At 40.6% G+C, this 25,118-nt stretch overlaps 1 protein-coding gene across 1 annotated transcript in view; it reads left to right on the top strand.

Annotated features, from left to right (window-relative positions):
• The window catches only part of ABH1 (ARM repeat superfamily protein), a 154,322-nt gene that overhangs the window by 44,495 nt on the left and 84,709 nt on the right, over positions 1–25,118 (top strand). Inside the window, exons 2-7 of the mRNA XM_087676835.1 lie at positions 3,287–3,346; positions 7,124–7,180; positions 22,528–22,599; positions 24,015–24,077; positions 24,411–24,587; positions 24,708–24,836. Coding sequence (XP_087532961.1) covers positions 3,287–3,346; positions 7,124–7,180; positions 22,528–22,599; positions 24,015–24,077; positions 24,411–24,587; positions 24,708–24,836 — 558 coding nt within the window. The remainder of the gene's footprint in view (positions 1–3,286; positions 3,347–7,123; positions 7,181–22,527; positions 22,600–24,014; positions 24,078–24,410; positions 24,588–24,707; positions 24,837–25,118) is intronic.

Raw genomic sequence — 25,118 nt, 5'->3', positions numbered from 1 at the left:
GGCTTATTAGAATGGCTAAAAATGGTGGGAGATTTCACTAATCCTTGCTAATCAAGGCTTTATTTTTGGGTTAATAGGTTGATGTGGTCTAGATTGGAGTTGAAAATTGAATAGCATATTCCATTCTTGATTTTAAGGACTTTTTGCATTGGTGATATTTGGGTTTCAATCTTGTTTATTTTGCAGCTTTCGGCAAGTGTGATGTATCATATAATGATAGAGGATAAAAGGTGGTTTATAGAAAAGGCTAATAAGGCGTGGTTGTGTGGAGATGGTCGTATGAAACGGCGAGATATATTGTTACAATTATGGAAGTCAAAGGTCTTGTATTAGGCAAGATCTTTGTCTAGAGAGGTCTTATGGGAGGCTTCTTTGTTGATGACATGGTGCACCAATGCAAGATTGCTAGTGCTTTTGTGTTTTTTGTATTATGTCTATAGAGATTGTTGATTGCTAGATGTGTTTGAAATTTTATTTCTAGGTTTTGGACTTCAATGAGGTTACTAATTGAGCATGGGTCTTTGGGGAGATTACCCCAGGTTGACACACTACAACGGGAGAATTCTTATTTGTTTCATTTTTTCCGAGCAATTGGGCTTTGGCGCATTTGGTACATTAGAAATGCTTTTAACTTGGACTCCGCCTTTGGAATTCATGGTGATTTAGAGGCTTATTGTTGTGGTAGTTTGCTTCTATGATATTGGCAGGGGTTTGTATTCATGATGTGGCTGCTAATGGTGCAAGACACTCTTACTATTCAAGGGCTTCAAGAAGTAGATGTGGTTGTTTGGCTTTGTCTTTTTAGTGGTACATAGGCTTTTGCATGCCAGCTAGCTAGATGGCCTCTTGAACATTTGATTATTGTTAACTTCAGCAATGAATGTGTGTGCATATGTGAGAGAGAGAGAGAGAGAGAGAGAGAGAGAGAGAGAGAGAGAGAGAGAGATGAAATTGCCTTATCTCGGTCTCTTTGGCAAGGCTGCCCTCTCAGCCCTTTGCTGTTTGCTTTAGTCACTCACCTGATGCTTTCATTGTTGGATAAGTTGGCCAATCAAGGTGAGATTGTTGGTTTGTCTCTTTCCAATGGAGCCCAACTTGTGGGTCATTCTTTGGCACATGATTCCTTCATGCTCCTTAAGGCTGATCGCTTGAATGTTAATCGGACGATGGTTGCATCGAACCTTTTTGCTATGGCATTAGGACTTTAGATTAATGCTTAGAAATCTACATTGCTCTCTTGTACGGAGAATGATTTGCAAGCCTTGGGATGGCATGGATTTGTGATTTCTAAGGGAAATATAACCAGACACTTGGGTTATCCTATTGGCATGGACGTAGCTCCCCGTGCCTTACTAGATTGGATGTCATCGCATATTCATGATCGGTTCATGTACTAGAAATTTCAAGGCTGGCCTCTTCATGTGAGACTTAAAGTTGCTCAATGCATCATAATCAGCATGATTTCGTTTTTCTTGCCATTGCTTCCTTGGACTAAGAAGTCTCTTTTGGAATTGATTCAGCCTATTCGATTCATGTTGTGGAAAAAGAAAGGGAATTGTTTGGGCTAAGTGTGGATTTCATGGCAGCATGTGACTACTCCTAAAAGGATGGGGGAGCAACGTTATTGGATGTTAATTTGCATATGGTTGCTTTGAGGCTAGCTCTTTTGCAGGTACTATGTATAGAGAGTCATCCTTGGTCAGATATTGTAAAATTTTTTATAGAAAGGACTAACATCTCTCATGGTAGCACAGTTATTCATGCTTCTTGGTGGCATGTGCTTAATTACACGAGATCTATTAAGGTTTCTCAGTCTTTTCTCCTTTCTCATTTGATCGCATCTTGGTAGGCAATGTTACGTTTTGCAGTTTGGCACCCTCTTGATTTTCATAAGGAGGAGAATTCGTTGCAAGGTGAAGTTCTGGCTACCGCCAGGTTGTTGGATTGGCTTGATAAATATTGCAGAGAGACAAGTTTAATTGGATGGCTCGTTTGGGTCTGTAGATAGTCCAAGATGTTGTCATTCCTGGGCAAGCGCGCCTTTATTCTTTTCGGTGTATTCGTCAGCATTTTTGGGTGCCTCGAGGATATCACGACATTTAGTCGTCCATACAGGATAGGCTTTTGAGGTTCTCCCCTTTGCTGGCGTTATAGCCATTGTCTCCTTAGCGTGATTGGATGCTTGTGATTCGTGATGATTTCAAGAAAAGGTCAGCCAACCAAATAATTCATAAGATGGTGGAGGCCAATAGATGGGTCACGGGTAAGGCTAATGAATTGTGGCATATTCGGGATAGCAAAAAGAAGTGGCGGGAAAGATTGATCCAGCTCTGGAAGTCTAAGGTTTTGTATCAGGGTAAAGTGTTCATGTGGAGGTTGCTTATTGGGGGTCTTCCAACTGGGGATGTGTTGCGTGCCCGCAAGATCTCTGCTGGTCGTTGTGTCTTCTGCACTACATGTGACGAGAGTGCTTCATCTCTTTGCCTCTTGCCTTGTTGCGAGACAGATTTGGAGTTTTGTTTCTCGTGTGTGGTCCTCGGCTACTCAGCACCACTGGATATCAGCTCGTTCATGGATTATGGGAAAGATGACCTCTATGTCCTCTTTGCATTCAGATTATTCCTGCCTCTTCCATTTCCTTAGATGGATAGCCTTGTGGCATATTTGTTGTACTCGGAATGCCTTCATTTTTGATTCAGTATTGGGCATCCATGGTCATGTGGCTCGTGTTTGTGGTTTAGTGTTATGGCAGATCTCCTCTATGGTGTCAACTAATCTCCTCTATGGTGTCAACTAATCTGGTTCTTCCTGACATTGCTGCTCCCTGGCTGGATATTGTTCGCTCCACACCAGCTGTCCTTTCTGTGTGACATTTTTGTGAGTCTTGGTAGACTTTCATTTATGGCTGTTATTTTCTTTTCTGACCTGATGGTCTGATGTAAATATTTACTACTTAATTCAATTATCTTCATGAAAAGAGAGAGAGAGAGAGAGAGAGAGAGAGAGAGAGAGAGAGAGAGAGCCATCCTCTCTCGGGAGGACTTACGCCCTTGGCACATGGCAATTTCCTCCGCGTCTTTGCCATGATTTTGTAACTATTTGGCCCTCTGGTTCTTGTAAACAGTCAGTTTGTACACACGATGGGGTAGAGCCATCGTGTATCTTGTAATCATGAAACCTTTTTCGTAATTAATACAATTACCTTTTACGAAAAAGAGAGAGAGAGAGAGAGAGAGAGAGAGAGAGAGAGAGAGAGAGAGAGAGAATATTTGTATTTTTTGGGCAGGAAACTTGCTATGGTTATATTTACAGAGAGCTACAAGGTTCAGAAAGTGACATTTTGCAAGTAAGATTCTCTGAGGTTAATCTGATGGTGGTATTCTAGTTGTTCCTTTGTAATGCATTGTGGATCACTGGATAGACAATCTTTGAAGTGGAGTTGGATTGAGAATAATATGTATTGCTTTTGAAATGATTTGTTCAAGGTATATTACCACTTCATATAGATTGTATTCCTTGGTTACTCTGATGTATGGACATGCATTCTTTTTCAGACATGGATTTTGGAATTTGACATCTATAGCTCAATTGACAGTAATAATGGGGGCCACCTTGTGGGTTCATAGCATTTGTTTCCACTTGTAACTACAAGGACTGTATATAATTTGGTTGGTTGGTTGCTTTTGTTTTGTCTTGTGAAATTTGTGTTCTTGTGAATCTTTAGAAGAACTGTGGGAGGGGAGAAGTGGCTTTGCACACAAAGACTTGATTTCTTCTATTCAGAGTGATTTGAGTCAAGAAACTATGTAGAGTCTGGTACAACGTTGTGTGAGGCTTCTAATTGAATGCTTATCACTTTGATAAAGTATGTGACTTTGGCATTAGCTAGTTGCTTCTCCCTAAATTCCCTTCTTTAGTTTCTGGTTTTCATGGATAGCATATGTAGTAGAGAAATTCCTCCCCATCCACTTGAAATAGAGTATTTGGGTGATCTACATGAATGTCCACTATCCCCAAGGTCTCTAGCCGCTTACAATTTGCCAACTAATTTGCATTGAATTAAGTGGTTCTCATAGACTGCAATCTTAGGTCTTCCTCTGAAACTGGAGAAATGCAAAGTTTCTGATTTAGTAAAACCTTGCTTCCATAGTGACAGTACAGAACATCTTATGTTGAGCCACTTCATCCTTTGTCCCAAATTAGTGGCAAAACTATGGGTTGGTAATCACAAGAATATTGCTAAATATGCCTATTACTTGCCTCAATCTTTAGGAACCTGTGATCTTTGTTTGTAAATGGCAAAAAGAAACTTTACTTTTACAACTTAGGCAGGTTTACTTGAAAGTGGCTTTCCAAATAGAAGTTCCCTTGGATCCCCTATCCCTTTCAGAGGGGGATACCGATGTTGATAGTGCGAGGAGTAATGATTGTGGGTGAAGAAAACGTGACATCTGATGAGCTATGCATTATTGTTGCCTCTAGGCCTTGCATCAATTCCTGTAACAAAATTCCAAAGCCCTTGTCACTAAAACATGTTTGATCATATATGCCCAAGTGAGACAACTTGTGCCATCATGTTTGTCATCAATCAACTCATCTTAAACAATTCCTGTGTATTGGCTATGCTTTCCTAAGTGTCCACAGAAATACACCTACTTCACAATAGTAGAAAATATAACCAAAATGGCTGCCTAGATTGCCAAATGCCCCTATGAAAGAGAAGGATGAAAATGTAAAAATGGATTATTCCTTGAATAAGTTCATTGGATGAAGAAATTGATGCTGGGGATGTGCTAAAAATGTTGAAAACTCCAATTCGCACCTTTGCAGAACATTGTTGGTCCGTTCCCAAAATTTGGTCTAGTTGGTGGTTGAGCAACCCCAAATTTTAGGTAATAGAGCATATGAAAACTTGCTATGATAGCGGTATATCTTAGGCAAGGCACCAAAACATTAACAATCAAGGTCCAAAAAAGATACAGGATAATTGAGAAATGTCATTCAAAAATTTGATGGGTTGAAAGATGTTGATATGAGGAGAGAGAACATGCTATGTGGAGAGGGAGCGTGGTTTGCTTTTGAGAAGAGAGGGGTGCTAAAACTGACCTTTGGTAAAAAGGGCATAAACTTTGCAAATGTAGTGACTTGGTTATAAATACTCATCACAAATGGTGGAGCTAGAATGTTCCTATTCAATGATAATGACATTGATTAGCTGCAAAGTTTGGTGCCTCTTACTGCTTTCTTTAAGAAAATAGATTAATGAAGATTAGCCATCTTACTTTGAAGATGGACAACAATGGGCGAAATGCTTTTGCTTATTGGGCAATTTCTTGGAGGATGATGCTCTTGTAGCCTTGGCAACTAAGGCAAAGAGGAGGCAACAATGGCCTCAGATTTGAATCCTTGTCACTTTGCTGAATAAAAATTCATGTGGAATGCTCATGGCGTTTGCTCTTGTAGCAAACAACATGACAAGTGGAGAATTCTACATGCGAATGCTTGGGGTGTTCTATGTGCTGTTGAATGTAAAAGTCATAAAGAAGCTGGAAGGATAGTCCACTGTCATGGTTTCAAGTTGCTTTATGTTGGGGTTCCAGCGCTGAAGTCTTGGAGTGTGCTAATGATTGTACATGAGAAACTTCAGCTTGTTTTGATTAAAAGGAATGTATATGGCAGATTCCTTGTTATTGAGATCACATACGATGGTGGGATTTTATGGCTGGTTGGTGTCTATGCATTGAATAATGTCTCACATTGTCATGAATTATGGTGACAGTTACAATCATGTCTTTCACTAGGTAAGCCAGGTTTGCTGATGGGGGATTTTAACATGGGTGTGCATCCCTCTCATTCCACCTCGAGACATGGTTTTATGGTCATGCTTGAAGGTCATGATTGGAATGCATTTGCATCAATGGTTATTAAGCAGGATCTATTGTCTTGGCTATGTCCACTAGATCATGGCTATACTTTCCATTCTGCCTAGAATATGAAGGCTGGTTAATTTTTCTCCAACAGAGCTAGGTGCATGTTTCAAGGATTTTCTTTGAAGTTGAAGTGTTTCATTTTTCTATTCTGACTATTTAATAGAAGAGGAGTCAAAACATGTTTCCTTGAATGTTGCGTTCTTGACACCCTGAAAAACAATGGAAAGGAGAAAACTACTTTATGCTGGGATCACAATCCAGCCTCTTAACCATTCAAAAACAAGTGGTTCATCTACTCTTATCAAGCTTCCAGTGCTTGTTTCATTAGGTAAACAGCATTTGGAAGAGGTAAAAGTGATCCCCTGGTAAAGGGATGGAAATGACTTGGTGCTGGGTGGTCATGCCTAGAGGGCAGGTGTTTGTACTTTAGCCAACAAGTTTTAGAATGTGGCCATGCCTAGAGGGCAAGATGACCTCTTATGTCATTGCATCTGTTAATGACTGGCCAGTTGCCAAAAGAAAGGTTTACTAGATAAAGCTCCTTATGTTGTTCTCTGACTCAATGATGGGGCTCACAAGTAGAAGATGAGCAAATTATAACTTGCAAGACTTTGGTGCTGAGGATTTTGGAATTATATGGTTTTTTCGTGTGGTTGGTCATACACAGACCTCCCTTTTTGGTGGGAGAAAGTTCCTTGACCAGTAATCGAATAAAGCGGAGCTTTCGCCTCTAGATTGGATGTTGTAGATGGGTAACGCAAATTAGGAGGCAATCTTATGGTGTTAAGGGCAAGATCATTAATGGATAAAGGGTCATATAGAATAATGACAGTCAATCTCTTAAAATCAAGATGGTTATTTGATGGGTCATTCCTGAATTTGAAAGAGTTTGAAAGTACATTTTTTCTAAGAAATCTGGTTGGAAGGGTGTTTTGGCTCTCTCAACTCAGCTCTGTTTTTCTTAGCTGTCCACATTCATCATATTTTGTACAAGATGCGTTCACATCTCTGATGTAAATAATTAATGGCTGATTGGGGGACTCAAAAGTTTTAAGCTAATGTCTTTGCAAACAACTTTATGGCAAGCTGGTTTTTGAGAATGTTATTAACTGGGTCAGTGTGTTAATGGTGGTTTACGTTAGATATCTGTGTTAAGATTGCTACTCACCTTTTCATTCTCATGTCTCTTGCAGTTTTTACTGCAATGTGCAGAAGAGCTTCCACATAAAAGTCCCTTTTATGGAACATTGGTAAATTTATTTCCTTTTGAGACCATCAATCTCTTATCATAGAAGGGTGGGTTATGTCTAGAAATATGCTGTTTGTTTGCAGATGTGTCAGTCATATCTAGTGTTTAAATGACTTCTCTGTCATTCTTTCTTCTTCTGTTCTACACTTGCTTGTGAGAGGACTCAGGCTGGTGTGATATTGGTTAAAGCTAATTGCAGCGATACATCTGGTTGCGAAAAATGTTTTGTTTTCCATTTTAGAACAGAAATGTAAGTTGGGTCCCATGATCACTGTCCACACTTCATATCGATTTCTGGTCTTTTTGGCATGCCGTGCTTAGTAGTTTACTTGGATTTTCCCCATGTCTAATTAAGAATGGATAAAAAAGAATATCCCTTCCTTTTCATCACAATTGTTTGCTGTTAAAAATCTGTTGTGGATGCTCCCAATGGCTTTGTACCTATGTGTTGGGCTTCAGCTTTTAGCTTTTAGATTGTAAATTTGTTGCTTTTTGTAATTGATTAAGGGAATGGATTTGTAATTCGTTTCTTTACCTTTTTGGGACGTAGTGTTTGATGAGATAGACATATCACTAATATTGGCCTTTTGAAGAGAGAGTTGTACATGGCTCATGCTGGCCGTTTGAGGACATCGTATGGACTTTCTATCTCTATTTAATCCCTTGCCGCTACTTAGGTGTTGGTTGTACCTCAAAGCTTGTTTGGGACGAAGTATTGGATGAGATGGATGTATATCACTAATGCTGGCCTTTTGAAAAGAGGTGTCTATCTCATGTTGGCCTTTCTAAGACATTGCATCAACTTAGTAATTCTATGACCACCCACACTCTCTTTTTTTTTTTGTAATGGGTAATTTATATTATATCAAATCACAAAAGGCGTACAAAATTCAAATGACATGAAAGATACAAAAAGTCATGGCAAAGAAGCAAAAGATATAGTTGTATGCCAAGGAGCTAAATCCTCCGTAGGGAAAATCAACATGTTGCACAAGATCTAATTGCCAGTGTAGAAGATCCTTGAGTTTGGCTATGTGTCCGTGGGGACACCCATGGCAGAGTCAAAGATGAAAGCTCTGGGTGATCCAATTATGCCAATAGCCCGAAAATCTGAAAAAATGGAACAAGTCCTTCATATGTGGCTGCACCAGGGTGGGAAAACCCTATCAAAAGGGTGCAGTGATAGACCAACAACCACTTGCCAAATATTTGTCAGAACAGCCCATATTTTCCTAGCCAAAGGGCATGAAATAAATCTATGATGCAAGGATTCCACGTTGGTTGTACAAAAAAAGCTGTTGCCATTTGAGATTTGACGCTTAGAAATGGTCGAAGCAAGGGGAAGCCCACCAATGATAACTCTCCAAAGAAAGACCTCGCATTTGAATGGGGTCTTGTTCAATCATCCTTCTATCACTGTCATTTTCCACCAACTCTTGGATTTATGCATTCCCAAATCACATTGGCTTTAGTAACCAGCCAATGCTTATCCTTAATCAAGAGATGATACACCTAGTTCATTGAAGCCTTTTGAAAAAAAAGACAACTAGCAAGATCCCGATCTTGCCAAGGGAAATCTGAGTAAAGTGCAGGAGGAGGTTGCATAGGCTGCATCAACCTTTCAATTTGGCCCGATAAAATGTAGTATCCACGAGGATTCAGGAATCCAGAAAAGCCTCTTGGCCATATGGAAAGCCATCAGCCCCCCGCGGCTCATCAAAGTCACATCCACAGCAAAATACAAACCTAGACATGCCATATGATTGAACTTGGGCTGTCCTCGTGTTTCCTGCCCCAAGAGAGCAACTATGACACCGCCAACAATTCCAATTGAAAGGAATTTGCCTCAAGACGACAAACCCACACACTCTTTGTTTGTCTCTCTCTATGACCACATTCTCACATGTTGAGCTATTATTAAAGAGAGTAGAGCACATGGGAGATGGATCTAGTATTGCTTTGTGGTTTTTTGCGAAGAGTTTGATATTGTGCCCTACAAAGACTACATGAGCTTGAGGTACCTAGTGAGATGTAGTGGGGTGAGGTGTTGTATGAATCAGTCACTAGACGGGTTCAAGCTCTAGGAGGGATGTTAGGGATCATCACTACTATTGGGTTAAGCATCATTGTCCACTCTCAATCCCTCTTTTTGGGCTATGCATCGATGAGGTATCAATTGGGAAGAGATGGAGCTGGCCTTGGGGGAGTATTGGCACCTTTACTAGTAGATGTGGCTGATGTTCTACTCTATACCGTATCTCATTAGTAAAAGAGCAAGAGTGGGCTGTTTTTTGCTTGCTGCTTGAAGCAATATTGATTGCTCCTAAGACAATGCAAAAACCTGTAGTAGATCTCTGGGTGTCCAAGTCACTTGTCCAATCTGAAATTGTACAATGTGTTAAAAAGACCCCCTCTCTATATAGAGTGGTGTGTTGGGTTGCCTTGCAAGTGTTGGCCCAAGTAATCACATATACCATGTGACATTGATCATGGGCTATGAAGTGTGTTGGGACTTGGACCTTGGGTGTGTGAGGCACAAAATTGGCTTGCAACGAGTCATGGAAAAGGCTGTCAACAGCTTAGCCACATATCTATATTGTAAGATGAAATGGCCATGGGTGTTTGAAACACCTCTAGCCCAAGGAAATGGTAAAGAAGACCAATTTGTCATCTCAAACTCCGTGCTCATCAACATTTCTCTAGTATGAGCAATATGCTTAGTGTAATCCCTGGTAATGATTAGGTCATCCATAGAAAGGATGACAGAGGTCACCAACTTGTTGACCAATGTGAAGTGTGTGTTAGGGTTCATATTCTGATATGGGAGGCCATGTTGTAAAAGAGAAGCAGCCAATCTTCTGATACCGAGCATAGAGTGCTTGGTTCAAGCCATAGAGGGCCCTCTATAAGTGATAAACCTGATCCTCTGATCCTGGGGCACAAAAACTGCATGGTTGCTCCATATAAGTCTCTTCTTAAAGGTCAACATTAAGAAGGTGCACTTCACATCTATTTGATAAATGGGCCACCTATGATGGGCAGCCAATGCCAAGACCATCTTGATGTTGGTCATTTGAGCTATGGGAGGAAAGGTTTCCATATAATCCAAGCCGGCTTTTGAACAAAACCCTTGCAACAAGCCTAGCTTTGTATTTGTCTAGGTTTCACCAGCCTTGTACTTGGTCTTGTAGATCCATTTGACACCAAATCACCTTCCTTCCTCAAGGGCATGGAACCAAAGACTTGTTTGATTCCACTCAATGAAATCTGGTTACTCTTATATGGCATGGCACCATGTATTTGTGTCAAAGCCTCCTTAACTAAGTCCTCCATAATCTTGTGCATAAGGGCATAGTTTACACTAAGTGAACCAACATCCTGCTGATGTTCTTGTATATTGTAACCACTTGGTCTTTGAAGTTCATTATGAATAGTCTAGGGAAAATAACAAACTCTTGACTCTTGCATGAGATGTACGAACAATCGCGAGGCCTAGAAAGATGATTGTTGCAAAGTCTAGGGCTGCTCTTGATCACCCACATTTGGCACAAGCAAATCTGTAGTTGGCTCTCATGGCTTAGACTAGTACATTGAACATCATCTTGAAGGAATAAATTTGTCGTCGTTGGCAATTGTAATGTGTCCAATCAAAGGATCATGGAGGTAATATATACGAATATTCGAGGGATGTAAGAATCCTTTGTATGGTTTGCCTTGCTTGCAATGTGGACACTTTTGGAAAAATTCTTCTTTCTTTGTCTTACCCTTCCCCTCCTTTATTTTCCTATGCTTTCCTTTTTGCTTCCCTCCCCCATTCGAACTTGGGCTGAAGGCCTTGGTGATTGCACTTGATCCACTAAAGGTTTGTGAATGTTGGACCTCTTGCATAATGAACCCATCCCATCCCAACGTCTTACGTGTTTGCTCCATCTTGTAGATGCAATTCCTCATGGTAGGGAAGTCGTTGGGAGACATCTATTGAAATTACATCTCCAATGCTATTTGATGAGAGAAAGTATGAACCTGGTAGAGGTTTTGAACCTTGGTCACCTTGATGCTATCCTATTAGTCACCCCAATCTTGTTAGTCACTCAGTTCTATTAGGTTCTAGCATTGACCTTGTCCTATTAGTCACCTTGATTTTGCGAATCTCCATCAACAAGGGGAGGTATCGATTGGTGGGTGGGCTAACCCACCCAAATTGGTTGAACAAGTGTTTTGGGCCCAAAAGAATGCACGAACCCAAAGATGAGCAGATAGACCAAAAGTGGACAAGTGATGAAATTGACCAAAGTGTCTAATATTGGAGAGAGCTCCTCATGTCCCTCATTGACTTAGTACAGAGCTCACAACTAATAAATGACCATGATTGCGATAAGGTAGATCATGCATCGTGAGTCTTGCCACATCTTTTCTCTCCTCAATTGGTGCAAGAAGCATGTCTACTAGGGTGGGCTTCGAGAAGATAACATGAACACCACCACACATGATCCCCATGATCATGTCACATCGTTCTTACACATATGCCTATTCCTTACATCGTTCACCCAATCAGCTAGCCCTCTTGCATACCACCACCATGACCACATTAGCATGGAAAAGCAGCTCTCTAGGTTACATAGTCACAAGTGATGGAGGACGGGGATGGCCAAAAATAGGAGATGGGGGACGGGGCATTGGGATGTGTTCAAAAATGCAAAATATATTTAAAGGATAAACAAATTTTTTGGCCTTAACTTCAAAATTCAGAATGTGAATCATCAAAGTATCATACGGAGGCGTAACTCCATTAAATGTAGCCAAGCTTGGAACTAGCTTCTTGCAATTTGTAAAGAATTACGTCCAAGAAGTAGTGGACTAGGCTACAATACTTGAAAGCCGCTGAAAGAACATCATCTCTCAAACGGCCTTGAAACAGTTTTAATAGACAAGGGCCTAGGTGTTTGAGGGCTTGAAACAGTCTCAATAGACAAGGCTACAACACTCAAAACAGTTTTGAAACAGTCTCAATAGACAAGGCCCTGCTAGGCTTTAAAGGGACTATGTTTCAAGGCCCTAGTTTGCCCCTCAAATAGTTCTAAAACAGTCTCAATAAACAACGCCCTGCGAGCCTTGAAAGGGACCAGTCACCATGAAGGGACTATTGAAGAAGAGCAGGATGACGAGGAAGAGGATAAGGATTATGAGGATGATGATAGAAGAGAGAATGGGGAAGATGATGATGATGGGTCAGTCACAAATGCCAGCTCGGATCAGTCACAAACAAGCATCCCATCACATTTCATGTCCCCATTCCATCACTTAGTGACATATGCTAAAGTGACCTTGCTTTTGTAAATGATGCGTCCCGTCATGGATCCGCTACAGGGATGGCGTCCCAGCATTCCAAGTGTCCATCCCGCCCATCACTTGTGACTATGCTAGGTTCTTAGGGCCTATTAGCTAAGCCTCTCATGTGTGAAGGAGTTATTGATAATACAAGTGAAATAGACCACCTAGGTAAAGCCCGTAAAGGGTTTTTATTGGGTTGGGCTTTGAATGTGAATGGCATTGTCTAATTAGCAAGGAAGAAGGCCCCACAAATCCTAACAAACATAGAAAATTTCTGATCGGCCCACCTTGGCTAGGATAATTGGCTATACCATTAAGCATGACTTGAGCAGACTTCAAAGTGCCTTGCGAGCCAATGGTATAGCGCTATTTGTCAAGCATTTCCAGAGCTAATTAAACAGGCCCAAAATGATATTTTTGGTTTTTGCATGAGCCACAAGATCTGGTTACTTTGTATTTTACCTTGGGGGAATTTTCTCCGAGATGAGATTAATAGAAATTTCTTTTATTGGGAGAAACCTTCTCCATCTCCAACTGCTGGCGCCCAGCCTTCCAAGTTGTCTCCCAGCCAATGATTGCTGCTGCCCCGCTCCACTAGCTGCTGCCACTGGTGTTGCCACCTTGCCTTGTGGATGTCTCCCAGATGCTACTTTTCAGTCTGCAGCCTATTGAATCATTTTCTGCAGCTGTGGCCAGCATTCTTCAGCCTCTGGAGTCTGTATTATTTGTTCCAGGCTGTTGTCCAGCATCGTCTACATCATTTGTGGCAGTCGCCTACTGCTAAACACCTTTAGGTAGTTGCATTTTTGCTGCCAGCTGCTTCATTATGTTGTTGTCAGCATCTTTTGTATTGAGTAGCCCTTGGGTTTTACATTTTATTACCCTCAGCTTGAGTCTACTGCATCGACATCTTGATTGGTGGTTTTGCTGCACTTGTGATCTGTACACAGAGAATGACACTCTCTGACACTCCCTTAGCTTGCTCCCACAAGAGTCAATGGTTGCTGGGTACCCACACATTATACCTCCATTCATTTCATTTACAATATTCATCTATTGGACAGAACACCATCTTCATTTTGCATTTTGCGTTCTTGCCTGAGCTCATTGTGTGCTAGTTATGTTTGCACACTTAGTGATTTCTTTGCGAACCTAGTGTATCTTCACATGGTATAAGAGTTGGGTGCCTAGTGTCCTTCTAAAGAGTATTCCATATTGCTGGTGAAAAGCTCTGTTTGCACAAGTGACATACAACTAAGTCTCAATGTCTCGTACACCTCTTTCTTGAGAGCCTATAGTGTCCACTTAGGTCTCTCCTTCATTGGAGGATCTGTGGTAGTATGATTCTTTGAATGAGGACAAAGCATCATTGCCTTCATATTCTATACATTTTACTAGATGGGGAGGAATTCTTTTGTAGAAGGTGGTTCCACTGCACTCCTTAATCTTCCCTTTAACTCGGATTAGATGTATGCATTAGTGCCATTTAGTTGGTAAGGGTGGGATCATGGAGGACATACCACTTTTGAGACGGCTAGTGATTCATCATCTTCATATCAGCAAGATGCAACGTTAGGTTTGAATAATCGATGTAATTTGTTTTAATCGAGGCCCCTTTGTGTTGCTCCTTTCGATTTGTAGATATCAGCTGTAAGAGATACTCTAGAGATGTAGATAGGTCAAGTATGTAAATGTTAATGAAGGCGGTTGTAGAAGTAGAAACGTCCTTAGAGGTATATCTACCACTTTACCTTCTATTTCATCTGAGTGAGTTATTGGTGCTGTTCTCTCTTGTCCTTGCCAAACTATCATTAGGTTCTCTTTCATATGCTTTCTGTAGCTTAGGATTAGTGGAGTTAATGCTGGGGTTATTATTCGTGTTTCACATCGAATTACAACACTTTCCCTAGCATCGATTGTTGGAGTTGTCTTATTGACCGCTTTGTGGCAAGAGATTGAACCTGACACATCAATTGATCATGATCTCCAAGAGTTGTCCATTAAGAAAGGGGATAGTATGAAAGTTAAGATAGCCAAATATAAGTGAACACTTGTCAAGCTTGCTATCATTGGTTCCTCGAAGTTAGACAACAATCGGGTTGCTTCATTTCTTAACAAGCTCTTTATCGAAATACTTTTACTTTATGCAACAAGCTATACTATTCCTATTGCTGACATTTTGTAACGTGCCTGAGTCGCGACACATTTTAGTAGTCCATCGGGAGTCTGATCTAAAAGACGTTGCCTGGCACTCCCACAGAATGTCACACGGTTTGTCGGTTAGCCAATCTCGAGTCTACTCCGCAACATAACATATCGGCCAACCCTGTTAGGATAGACCTGAATCTTTTTGGGTTTCTAACAGTCAAGTCGTTCTATAACCTTCTAGCATCGGTCTTCAGATGACCTACTTTATGCAGAGCATCTAAATCGAGTTGGTCTTATATCGCACTTGGTTCAAAGAGAATGGGAAATGAGAGGGATGTATTGTTCGACCTCTCTACCTGTAGGGCAAAGTTCTGTTTCGGTCCCCTAAAACGATATGAGCTAGGGTTTTGCCCTATATTATCTAAGGTCAATACGTCATTGCAATTTGAATGTTGAGAAGCCTCCCAGTTCTTTGGGATCACCCTGCCGTAGGACGGATCTGTCGGGGGTTTCGTCCATCCGCTTTCCTGATAGCTTTAGTTTCCTACTTACCTAAGGGCACATTAGTGGTAACACATATAAGCAGCTTCCTTAATTAATCCGTTAGTCACATGTTCCTTTACGTGATTTTATGCAATGACATGAATACAAATTAGACAAATTCATTGAAAATAAACTTTATATTAAAATTTCAATTGAGATACAAATCCTGTCCATGGGACGATTTTCGCAATTCGTAAGGATGCGTCTTTTCCTTCAAGTTTTCGCCCTTGCACTAGTAATAGGGCATTGAGATTCCTTCCCGATTCACGTAGATCATCTGAGTAGGATCTGGAGGCAAGGGATTTATAGCCAGAGCCCCCCTGGCACTTGAGTATCCTCCTACGAGTAGACGTTTCTACAGAGAGACCTCTCACGACGGGTTCGGTCCACATTCTCAACGTGGCTATCAAAAAACCCCCTTGGATAGGGTTGGCGGCTAGATGGGGGTGATCAACACGCCTTTCTTAGGTGTTTCAACTTGAATCCAATTTAAAAGATTTTCTTTTATCAATTCCTTTGTTAGATAACTCCTTTTCCAAACAAGTGTTCCTAAGTACAAACACAAGTAGAAGTGCATAATATGTACTAGACAAATCTTTGTTCTCTCTACCGAAGGAAATTCCGATTTGATGCGATAGCATCTAGTCTCGGCTTTATTTCCGTTATCGTCCGAGATTTCCAGCGATAACCTAATTTAGTTTCATCATTCTTTTGAATGAAAGAGTGTCCTTGCAATGTTGATTGTAATTTGGGACATTGGCTTCCCTACAACGAAACTCTGCGTATTCTATCATAAGTTCAATCTATATTTTGTGAGATGTAATAAGATTTTCTATTATTTCAACCAAGCAAACGGATACAGATGCATAAAATCTATTTGGCTTGATTGCAGTTTAATACGTATTCTTGAAAATTTTCATATATATATTAGTATGAATTTTCCATGCAATTTATGTGCAATTTAACGGCTTCTAAGTGCGATTTTAATTGATCACCTAAGATGAATGCGATGACAAAATTTTCCTATTATGCTCATTATCTCGAAACATGCTCAATTAAGTTGCGATGATTAATGTAAATATTCTATTCTCCCTTTAAAAAAAAAAATACAAGAGGGTGCACTTGATTTATAAAAGATGCGTTTTCCATAGTTGCGGTCCCTTGGTTCGCGGTCTCGTTGGTTGTGGTGGGAGTTTCAGCGTTTGGAGAGATCTTTCGCTTGGGGGCTATCGTCCGTAAGTGGATTCGAGAGATAAAGGAGGAATAAATTTGAGATAGGAGAGTGTAAGAGAAGATGGCTTAGTCGAAGACCGAGATAGAGGGAATTGAGTTGACTCTCTCCCTCGCAGCCTCTTGGGGTAACTCTCTTTCTCTCTCTCTCTCTCTCTCTCTCTCTCTCTCTCTCGCTCCTTCTTGCAGCCTCTTGGAGAGGTATCCTTCTACTTCCCTCTCTTTACCTCTCTCTAGCAGTCTCTCAAGGTCTCCTTGTGCCTCTCTAATTTCTCCCCATGCCTTATATTTATAGCTAAACAAGAGAAGAAGGGTTGTGGCTCAGAAAAAGAGTTCTTTATGGAGGGGATCTTGGAAAAATCAGCAATCTGATGCTCAAATCACAATTCTGATAATTCTATTGGCTTCGAAAGGGAGGTAAAACTCCAAGACACTTGTTTAGAAATCTTCCAAATCACTCCTTCTTTTTGCTGTTCAAAGTGTTGTTTCGTGTCTGTAAACTGCGATCGGGACGCGTGCAATTTCGCCAATCATTTTTTTGTATTAAATCTCTAAAACATGTTGAAAAAAACCACTTGTTTTTTTTACATGACATCTTGTTCTAGAAATCTCCATAGCTTTTTAGGATAGTTACAATAAGTAATATCTAAAATATGCTAGTTCTGCCAAAAAAATCTAACATTTTTGGACCATCCATACTGTACACATTAATACTAGTGATTAATGGCTCATAACTCTCGTTCACGTTATAACTTCTGTGAAGGGTGGCTACAGTCCTTGTCAATCTAAGAAAAAAGTTGGATTATGACTCTTGTTTAAAAAAATATATATTTTAATTAAATAAAAATTGTTAGTTATTAATGTTAGTCAGTTTTTACTTTAGTTAGTAACCTTACTAACTTATTAATTGACTAACTAACTTTCGAACTAACCAACTAATTTTTAATTGCGTGGAAGTATTACACTTTTTATGAGTTAGAATGCAAGCTATTGCATCACTCTCGGTTGTATGATCAAGCCCATGGAGTAGCTCTCATAGTGTATACATATGGGTATGCATATGCGTAGACTATACGTATGTGTATGCTATGTGTAGGCTATGCATGTGTGTATGCTTTGTATGGCCTATGCGTATGTTATGCATAGGCTATGCATACATATATGCTTTGCGTAGCCTTTGAGTATACATGGGCCATGTGTACACATATGCGAATGTGTAGGCTATGTGTATGCATACACGTATGTATAGGCATAGCATAAGCACAGGCATAGACTATGTATACACTTTATGCATAGCATGGGTATACACATAGCTTACTCATACACATATGCATATGCTATGCATAGCCCGCATGTACTGGATCCATCTCCATGACCATTCTATCATCGCAACTTTTCCTAATATTCACCATGACCCTCCTTCCACTCCTTGTTAGCTCCACATCTCTCTCCATCTTCTCTCCAAATCCAACTCCACCATGACCACACCCCTAGGACCACTCATACTACTCACTATGACCACACTTCATCTCACAACCTCTAGCCCCACCATGACCAAGACTCTCCACCTTAAGATCACATCGATCATAAAAGATTGACATCACCACAATTGACCACAACTTGGCATGACCATGATTAACCATAAGCCGATATGAGGAGAACCAATCACAAGTTGGTATGACTATGATTGATCACAAGCCAACATAACCACTATCGACAATAGGAGTTGCTGTATCACGCTCGGTTGTAAGATCAAGCCCACAAAGAGACCTACTCCTCTTGCCTACTTTAGAGATGGCTCAAGTTTCCATGTCAGTGAAATTTGTATAGGGCAAGACCTCTCAAGATTGAGAGACAAGTCCTCAAAAGATCCACACGCTCTGTTGATGGAATCTAGGAAACTCAATTTGAAATAACATTCCTAACAAGAATATATATTGCAGACATTGTTAGCCCATGGGTCATGTGGAGAAGGATTGTTGTTCTAAGGCCCTTGGCCCCGTGGTCATCCTCCTAGATCTTCTCCCTATCAAACCTTGGGTACACCCACAAGCCCTCCCTTAAGGTAGCAGCTTGAAGGGACTAGGGAGGGTCTTGCTCTCGCACCTGCTCCCATTTCTCTTGGTTCCCACCCACTTGAGTAATGACCCGCTTGTAATGTAGCTTATGGACGACACCCTCATTTTGAACCTTTCAAGACATTTGAAGGTGTTATGTCCCTAGACATCTAGATGGGTGCTAGTAGCATTGGTCACAGTGGTTACGAAGTGACTTAGTGTGAATGCACTAAGGACACTTCAGGGTTAGAACAGTTGAGCCCTATAAATAGGACTCAAGATCCTATTGTCCACTTTCATTGTGTGATCACCACTCTTGGACTCTTGGCTTGTTGGTCAACGCATCTGTACACCGGAATGGTGTGGGTTTATGGTATGGGACACCAACCCTTGGGGTGTGGTCGTGGCTTGGAGTGCTGCTAGCTCCAAGGCTCGGGGTGAGCTTATTTAGCTATATGGTTGGGAGGTGAGATTGATGTCGAGTCTCTTTTTTGTCGAGTTTCGTGTCTCGTGTGCAGGTAGGATCCTAGGGGGACGTTTCATTGGTATAAGAGCATTGACTTGTAATTAGACGCGAGATTCGATGATGTGCACAAAACCATTTGTGTTCATGGAACCGTGATGGTTTGTGCTTGATTGGTACACCTTTATCTCGTTAAGGGTGGTATGGGACATAACATAAGGTATAATGGACTATTCTTGTAGGCCATTTGCATTGGATTTCACACCATAGGCTCATCTAGCCACCTTACGAGGGGTGATAATGCATCCATGATCCATGTTGCTTCTCCCCTTGTGATTGCTTCTCTTGGGAGAGATCTGTTGAAGGATGTGGCTGATGTTGGGTCTACCTTCCGGCTACCACCCTCTAGGTCTCTTGGGTTATGTTAGGCTAGTATATCCTTGGGTAGTCTCACACTTTTAGCTACTCTTAGCTCTTTAGACTAATTGAGTTGGGCCCATAGGCTAATTTTGTGTGCGCGTGCAATGGAAGAGAAACACAAACACAGAGGGTAAAGAGAAGAGAAAGACAGCAGGAAGAGAAGAGAAATCTGCACTGAATCTGAAATGAATGCTGAATACAATGATGGACTGATCAGTCCCTGCATGCAACTCAAAGCATCAAGGAGGGCACTGGATCAGGCTGATGATGCTGGCATTGCTAGAGACAAAGATGGAGTTTGATGTCAGGGTGTGCAACCTGCAGAAAACTGAGATGATCTGCTTCAAACTGGGAGACAGCTATAAATAGGAGAAAACAACCAGAACTGGCCAACCAGCTGGAGGGCTTAAAGTAATGCAGTCGGCCAGTCATAAACTGGTCAACCAGCCTGCATGGGGCACAAAAATGCTGATGCAAACTGGGGAACAGCCCACCTTGCTCAAATTGCAATTACCCAGGCTGGCTGACCATTGAAAAAGCCGGAAACTGCCCACTGCACAACACAAACATACCAGCACACATGGAAGAAAGAAATGCAGACCAACTGAATGCACTAGAACAGTTAGAGCTCCAATGTCTCCATCAGACTTTGGCAGAGCTCACAACAACTAGGAGATGATTGACTGACAAAATGGCAGACTAACAAACTTGTCCTTAGCTAAATACCTTTAGGACTTCCCTTCTATTTTTTGTGCTTCAACCACTCATATTTTTGGATCTCTTGTTTAGCTTCACTTTGTCTTTCTTAGCTTAGCTCCAAAGCATCTCAATGTGAAGGATAGATATGGAACTTCTTGCCTATTTTGGTACCAACATGCTGGCTTGTATTTCAGCTAAGGAGTAATAGTGTAGGTATGTGCTAGTTGTGATTGGGTTAGAGAGATGGTTTGTTAGCCATTCCATGGTGGCTCCACATTCTCTCATAGTTGAGCCATGTTCCTTTGATTGGCATGGAGGCTTCCCCTCTCTTGCTTATGCAACAAAGCTCCTCCGGTTGAGGTGCTTCTACTTGAACTTCTTGCTAAGTTCTTGACTTTCCGCACATGCTACATGCAAGTTTGGCCATTGCCTTCTTGTCTTTGACTTCAACATCCTTCCTTGTTTTATCTACTTAATGTGTTTTCATTACATTATTCATCATCACAAAAGGTTGCTTGGGCAAGCGAATAATTCCCCATTAGGGTAATGGTCAAGTGGCACCCTTCTATATGAGCATGCCTCTATTACATTACCTGTTTGCATTTTCATTGTGTATATGTTGGATGCTTAGTAGGGATGAAAATCTATGATTGCAGGTATCTCTACAAAATGAAAGCCTATGCATTGTGTTAGCATGATTCCCTCTTACATAATTGAGCAGAGCATTGATGAGCACATCACTCACCCAGGATCCTAAGTGGCTACCACATTCCATGTGGCAGTTACGGTCATCTGCCCTTTACCTCTTTATACGTCTACTTTGGCATCCTTGATTGTTATAGTTGGGTCTCACTTTTTCATGAACTATTAAGCCAGTTCAAACAAACAAACATTAACAAAATAACTACATCCAATAGGAGTGTTCATCACCTTTACAATCATTGCAAGCCCATTGCTGCTATCTGCTCCATGATATTATCATGTGCATTTTCTGCATTGATTGGTCCTTGACTTTTCCATCTCCATCTCCCTCAGCTCTAGTCTACTGCATCAACATCTTCATCAGTGGATTGCTGCACTCAGGTCTGTACATGGAGGACAAGACCCTCCACTCTCCCTTGACTTGCTTCTACGAGACTTGGTGGTTGTTGGGCAGTTCTACTCTTTGAGCAACCACACATATGTACCTTCTTCATTGTTTTCATAACAACAATCATTCATCATATTGATCACCATCTTCTTTTTGCATTTTATGTACTCGTCTGACTCACTGTATGTTGGTGATGTTCATATACTCAGCATTTTCTCTACAGACCCTAGGGTATCTTCACAAGTCTCATTCCAGGTTTGATAAGACACAGAACCTTGTGTCAAAACAATCCACAAGGAGGTACGAAAGCTTAACTTATAAACATCATTATGCTTTTCTTCTTTTTACTGTCCTTGTCAGTTGACATTCTTCTTTTTTTTTTCAAGTTTCACGTTTACTCCCATTCTGAGCTCCAATGTCTATTAGTAGCCTTTTCTTCAGCTCCGACATTTCTGAGTCCCCTCGCTCTGCAACTTTAGAGTTTTCTTTGTAGTATCTTTGCAAGTTGGAAGTTGCTATTTGGCCTCAGTGATTGGACGTGCACATAGATGTGGATTCGGATGTGAGGGAACCTTTTTATGAATTAAATTTCAAGTCGGGTGTTAACTGTAAGCTCAAATTCATAGATGATGAATGGTTTGTGCATGTACATGACCATCAGATAGTCCTGTGATCAATCCGGAATCTTTCTGTAAGTTAGAGAGACTTGAAAATCGGTTATCAAATCTGGATTTGTTGGAATGCAAGATCAGTAAAATGTCCAAATTGGGTGCCACTCCTTAGCATTTCCCAAGCTTTGAATTATTGAAAGACCTGAAATTTATGCTAATATCATGGACAACAGCTAAGTTGAGCTACTTCTTGGAATTTGACCACTCAATTCAGGCATTTCATGTAAATCGGCATATAATCAGATGTGTTTCTTCAGAGAAGAAAATTTTAGAGTTTAACGTGAGCATCACTTACATCTTACATTACCATTACATGTAGGCGTTTTCCTATTTGTCACTGAATTTGAGGGAACATCCCTTTTCACCCAGTTTGGGAAAGAATTTTCTCTTACACACTAGCCAGAGAGGGGTTATGTTGCTTAATATTTCTAGAGAAACCCTTCCCCTTAAAGAAAAGTCTAAGTAGTTAGCACCCCCTTTTTCCTTTGTTTATATATTTTTAAATATTCCATTTCGTGTACTTAGAAAAGCTTCTTGCTGCTATGTTACGTGTGTTCTCAAGACTGAAATGTGGATTTTGGCCATTATGCTGTGTGGTCTGCTTTTGACAGTTATCCAGATGTTTTATTAGTTTGCTTGCACTAAAAATCAGCAAGTTACTTTTCCTTATATGTTTAGACATGATTGTGCATTCAGGTTGGCCTATTGAATACTGAAGATTCAGACTTTGTTTCCAGCATTGTGCAACAAGTGCATGACCAACTTCAGGTGAGCTTGGGAATTGTAGCAAGCTTGGTATTGTGTGCTTTTTTGTCATTATCCAATGTTTGCGACTGTTTTCCAATGCTTTATAAAGCTTGCCTGCCAACCTTGAGTACCATTAAATAAACATAGGTCAAAGGATGTGCATCCAAGGTCATTGGTTCAAATAGGGAGGCAACTACTGATTGTCAAGTTGCCGTGATGTTAACTGTATGGTGGACAAGGAGTTTTATGTTTATGAGAGAGAATGCTCTTCTATCAAGTGTGGTCTGGTTTTGTCTCTTGCCCATGCAGCGATTTGCCTGTCTTCAATGAGCAGGATTCAGGGATCATGTGAAAAATGATTTAGGTTTAAAGAGCACCATGATACAGGAATGTTAATACAGGCAACGTATGCACAAATAGACCCAAAAAATTCATACATTGACTGGAGGAAACCTTTCACTTGGAAAGGTAAAGAAACTCTAGAAGTTCAAGATTGTCAAAAAGAAGTAGGATTATCAGTTTGAAACACACTTATGATTCTTTTGCCATCCATGCTGCCTTATGTTTATCTGTTGGAAATGCCCTTACTAAATCTATTAAAAGGCTTATGATAGTTTTCCATCCATGTTTCTTTCATGTGGAAAGGTAAAGAAACTCTAGAAATTCAATATTGACAAAAAGAAGTACGATTATCAGTTGGAAATGCCCTTAATGGATGTATTTTAAGGCTTATGACTCCTTTTCCATCCATGTTGCCTATGATTATCAGTTAGAAAGGCCCTTACTAAAATTTTTAAAAGGCTTATGATAGTTTGCAATCCATGTTGCCTTATTTCTTCTAAGTCCTTATTACAAGCATGTATCTAAAATTTTCGCGTCATGAGCTCTCACAGTACTTTTAGGATGAAGTTTGCCTTCCTGGAGGGAGTGTGCCTACCTATTAAGGCAATGGGTTGCTGGAGGGAGACGTGTCTTCTCTCTTTATAGGCGCCTTTCCACTGGAATTCTGGAGGGAGGAGGGGGCCTGGGTTGTACTTTTTTTGGGGCCGGGGGGGTGGGACAGTGTTGGAAGGATAAGATCCAAGAATGGTCCAAGGTTTCAGGTTTGCAGTAATCAAGATAGCATTTCAAGAGTGGTTGAGGAAATCTAGCTTATACTAAATTATGGGCATGAGTTCAGTGTATTGTAAGTACTACTAGCCTTCAATAATATGGCTAGAATGTCTAGGTTTGAGCCCTGTGACATTAATGATGCTGAAGGGAAATTTCTCAACCTGCATTGTGCACTCGTATGTGCATTGTTGTGAGACATGGTTGGCACAGTAATGATAGCACTTTGTACTTTAAAATATATAACTTTTGTGAGCAAGTAGCTGAACTGTAGCTACTGCATGTTTGTTATCATTCACTCAAATGTTTGTTTGGTTCTTCTGTAGGAGGCATTGAATTCAGGAGATTGCAACAAGATAAGGATATTATTGCGGTTTCTCACTGTTCTGGTGGGTTTCTTTCTCTTCAGAGCTGTTTGAAAATGCTGACCGGTCTGAACAATTAGTTCCATGCTACTTCATGTACGCTAGAATGAGTGCTTAACAGTCAAGAACAGAAGAAACACATATCACTGCATTATAAAAGCTTTTTATTTTAAAATGCGTGATCGACAACTACTAAGCTTTAAGTTGCTACGCCACCTGGTATTCTTACCAATGCTTTTTAATTCAAGTACATGGATTACCAATTAAAGAAAAGATGAATGAGACTTGAGCAGTTTACTTTGGCCTCTTTTGTAAAGTATTCAGGCAATTCATGCTGTTTCTTACACTTGGTTACAGATGTGCAGCAATGTTATTGCACCTGCTTCACTTGTGGAAGTGTTCGAAACTTTACTGTCCTCAGCTGCAACAACTGTAGATGATGAGAAGGGAAATCCTGCATGGCAACCAAGGGCTGATTTTTATGTATTCTGTATATTGGCTTCTTTGCCCTGGGGTGGACTTGAGCTGATGGAGGTATGGCAAGGCTCTTCTTGGAAGCTAATTTTGCTAAAACTTTCTAGGTATGAGCACCATGAAGGTCTTTCTAGCATTTCTAGATTACGGGCATCATGCAATTTATTACTTTGCAAACAGCGGGCCTCCGAAGAACTTGAACGGGTGTTGGCTGGTGTTGAAGCATATTTAAGCATACGAAAACCCCTCATTGAAGTGTCTTTTAATGCGTTTACAGCAACTGAGCAAGTCAATGCACCTGCTGATGAGGTAAGGTTTAGGCCGGGCCTCCCTCTTTTTGAACGTCTTTTACTGTATTTTTCCATGATCAATGAGATGAGGTATGATGCTTTCAGACGAAAGTAAGAAAACTAGACTTCAATGTTCTTTTGGTTTGAATAGCTGGTGCACAACTGGTGTATACATAAATATGACTGTGACAGACATTATCAATTATTTTTTCGGGATCCAACTTAGCTTTCTTTTTTAATGAATGAAATCTGCGATTTCAAGGCTGTTATTTCTGTTTGAAAGTACATTAATGTTAGGGAA

The sequence above is a fragment of the Lygodium microphyllum genome, chromosome 4, assembly GCF_053477565.2.
Source record: "Lygodium microphyllum isolate KBCC chromosome 4, Lygodium_microphyllum_v1.1.10, whole genome shotgun sequence".
Lineage (NCBI taxonomy): Eukaryota > Viridiplantae > Streptophyta > Polypodiopsida > Schizaeales > Lygodiaceae > Lygodium > Lygodium microphyllum.
The sequence above is the reverse complement of the archived record's forward strand: the minus strand, read 5'-3'. Positions and strand labels throughout refer to the sequence as shown.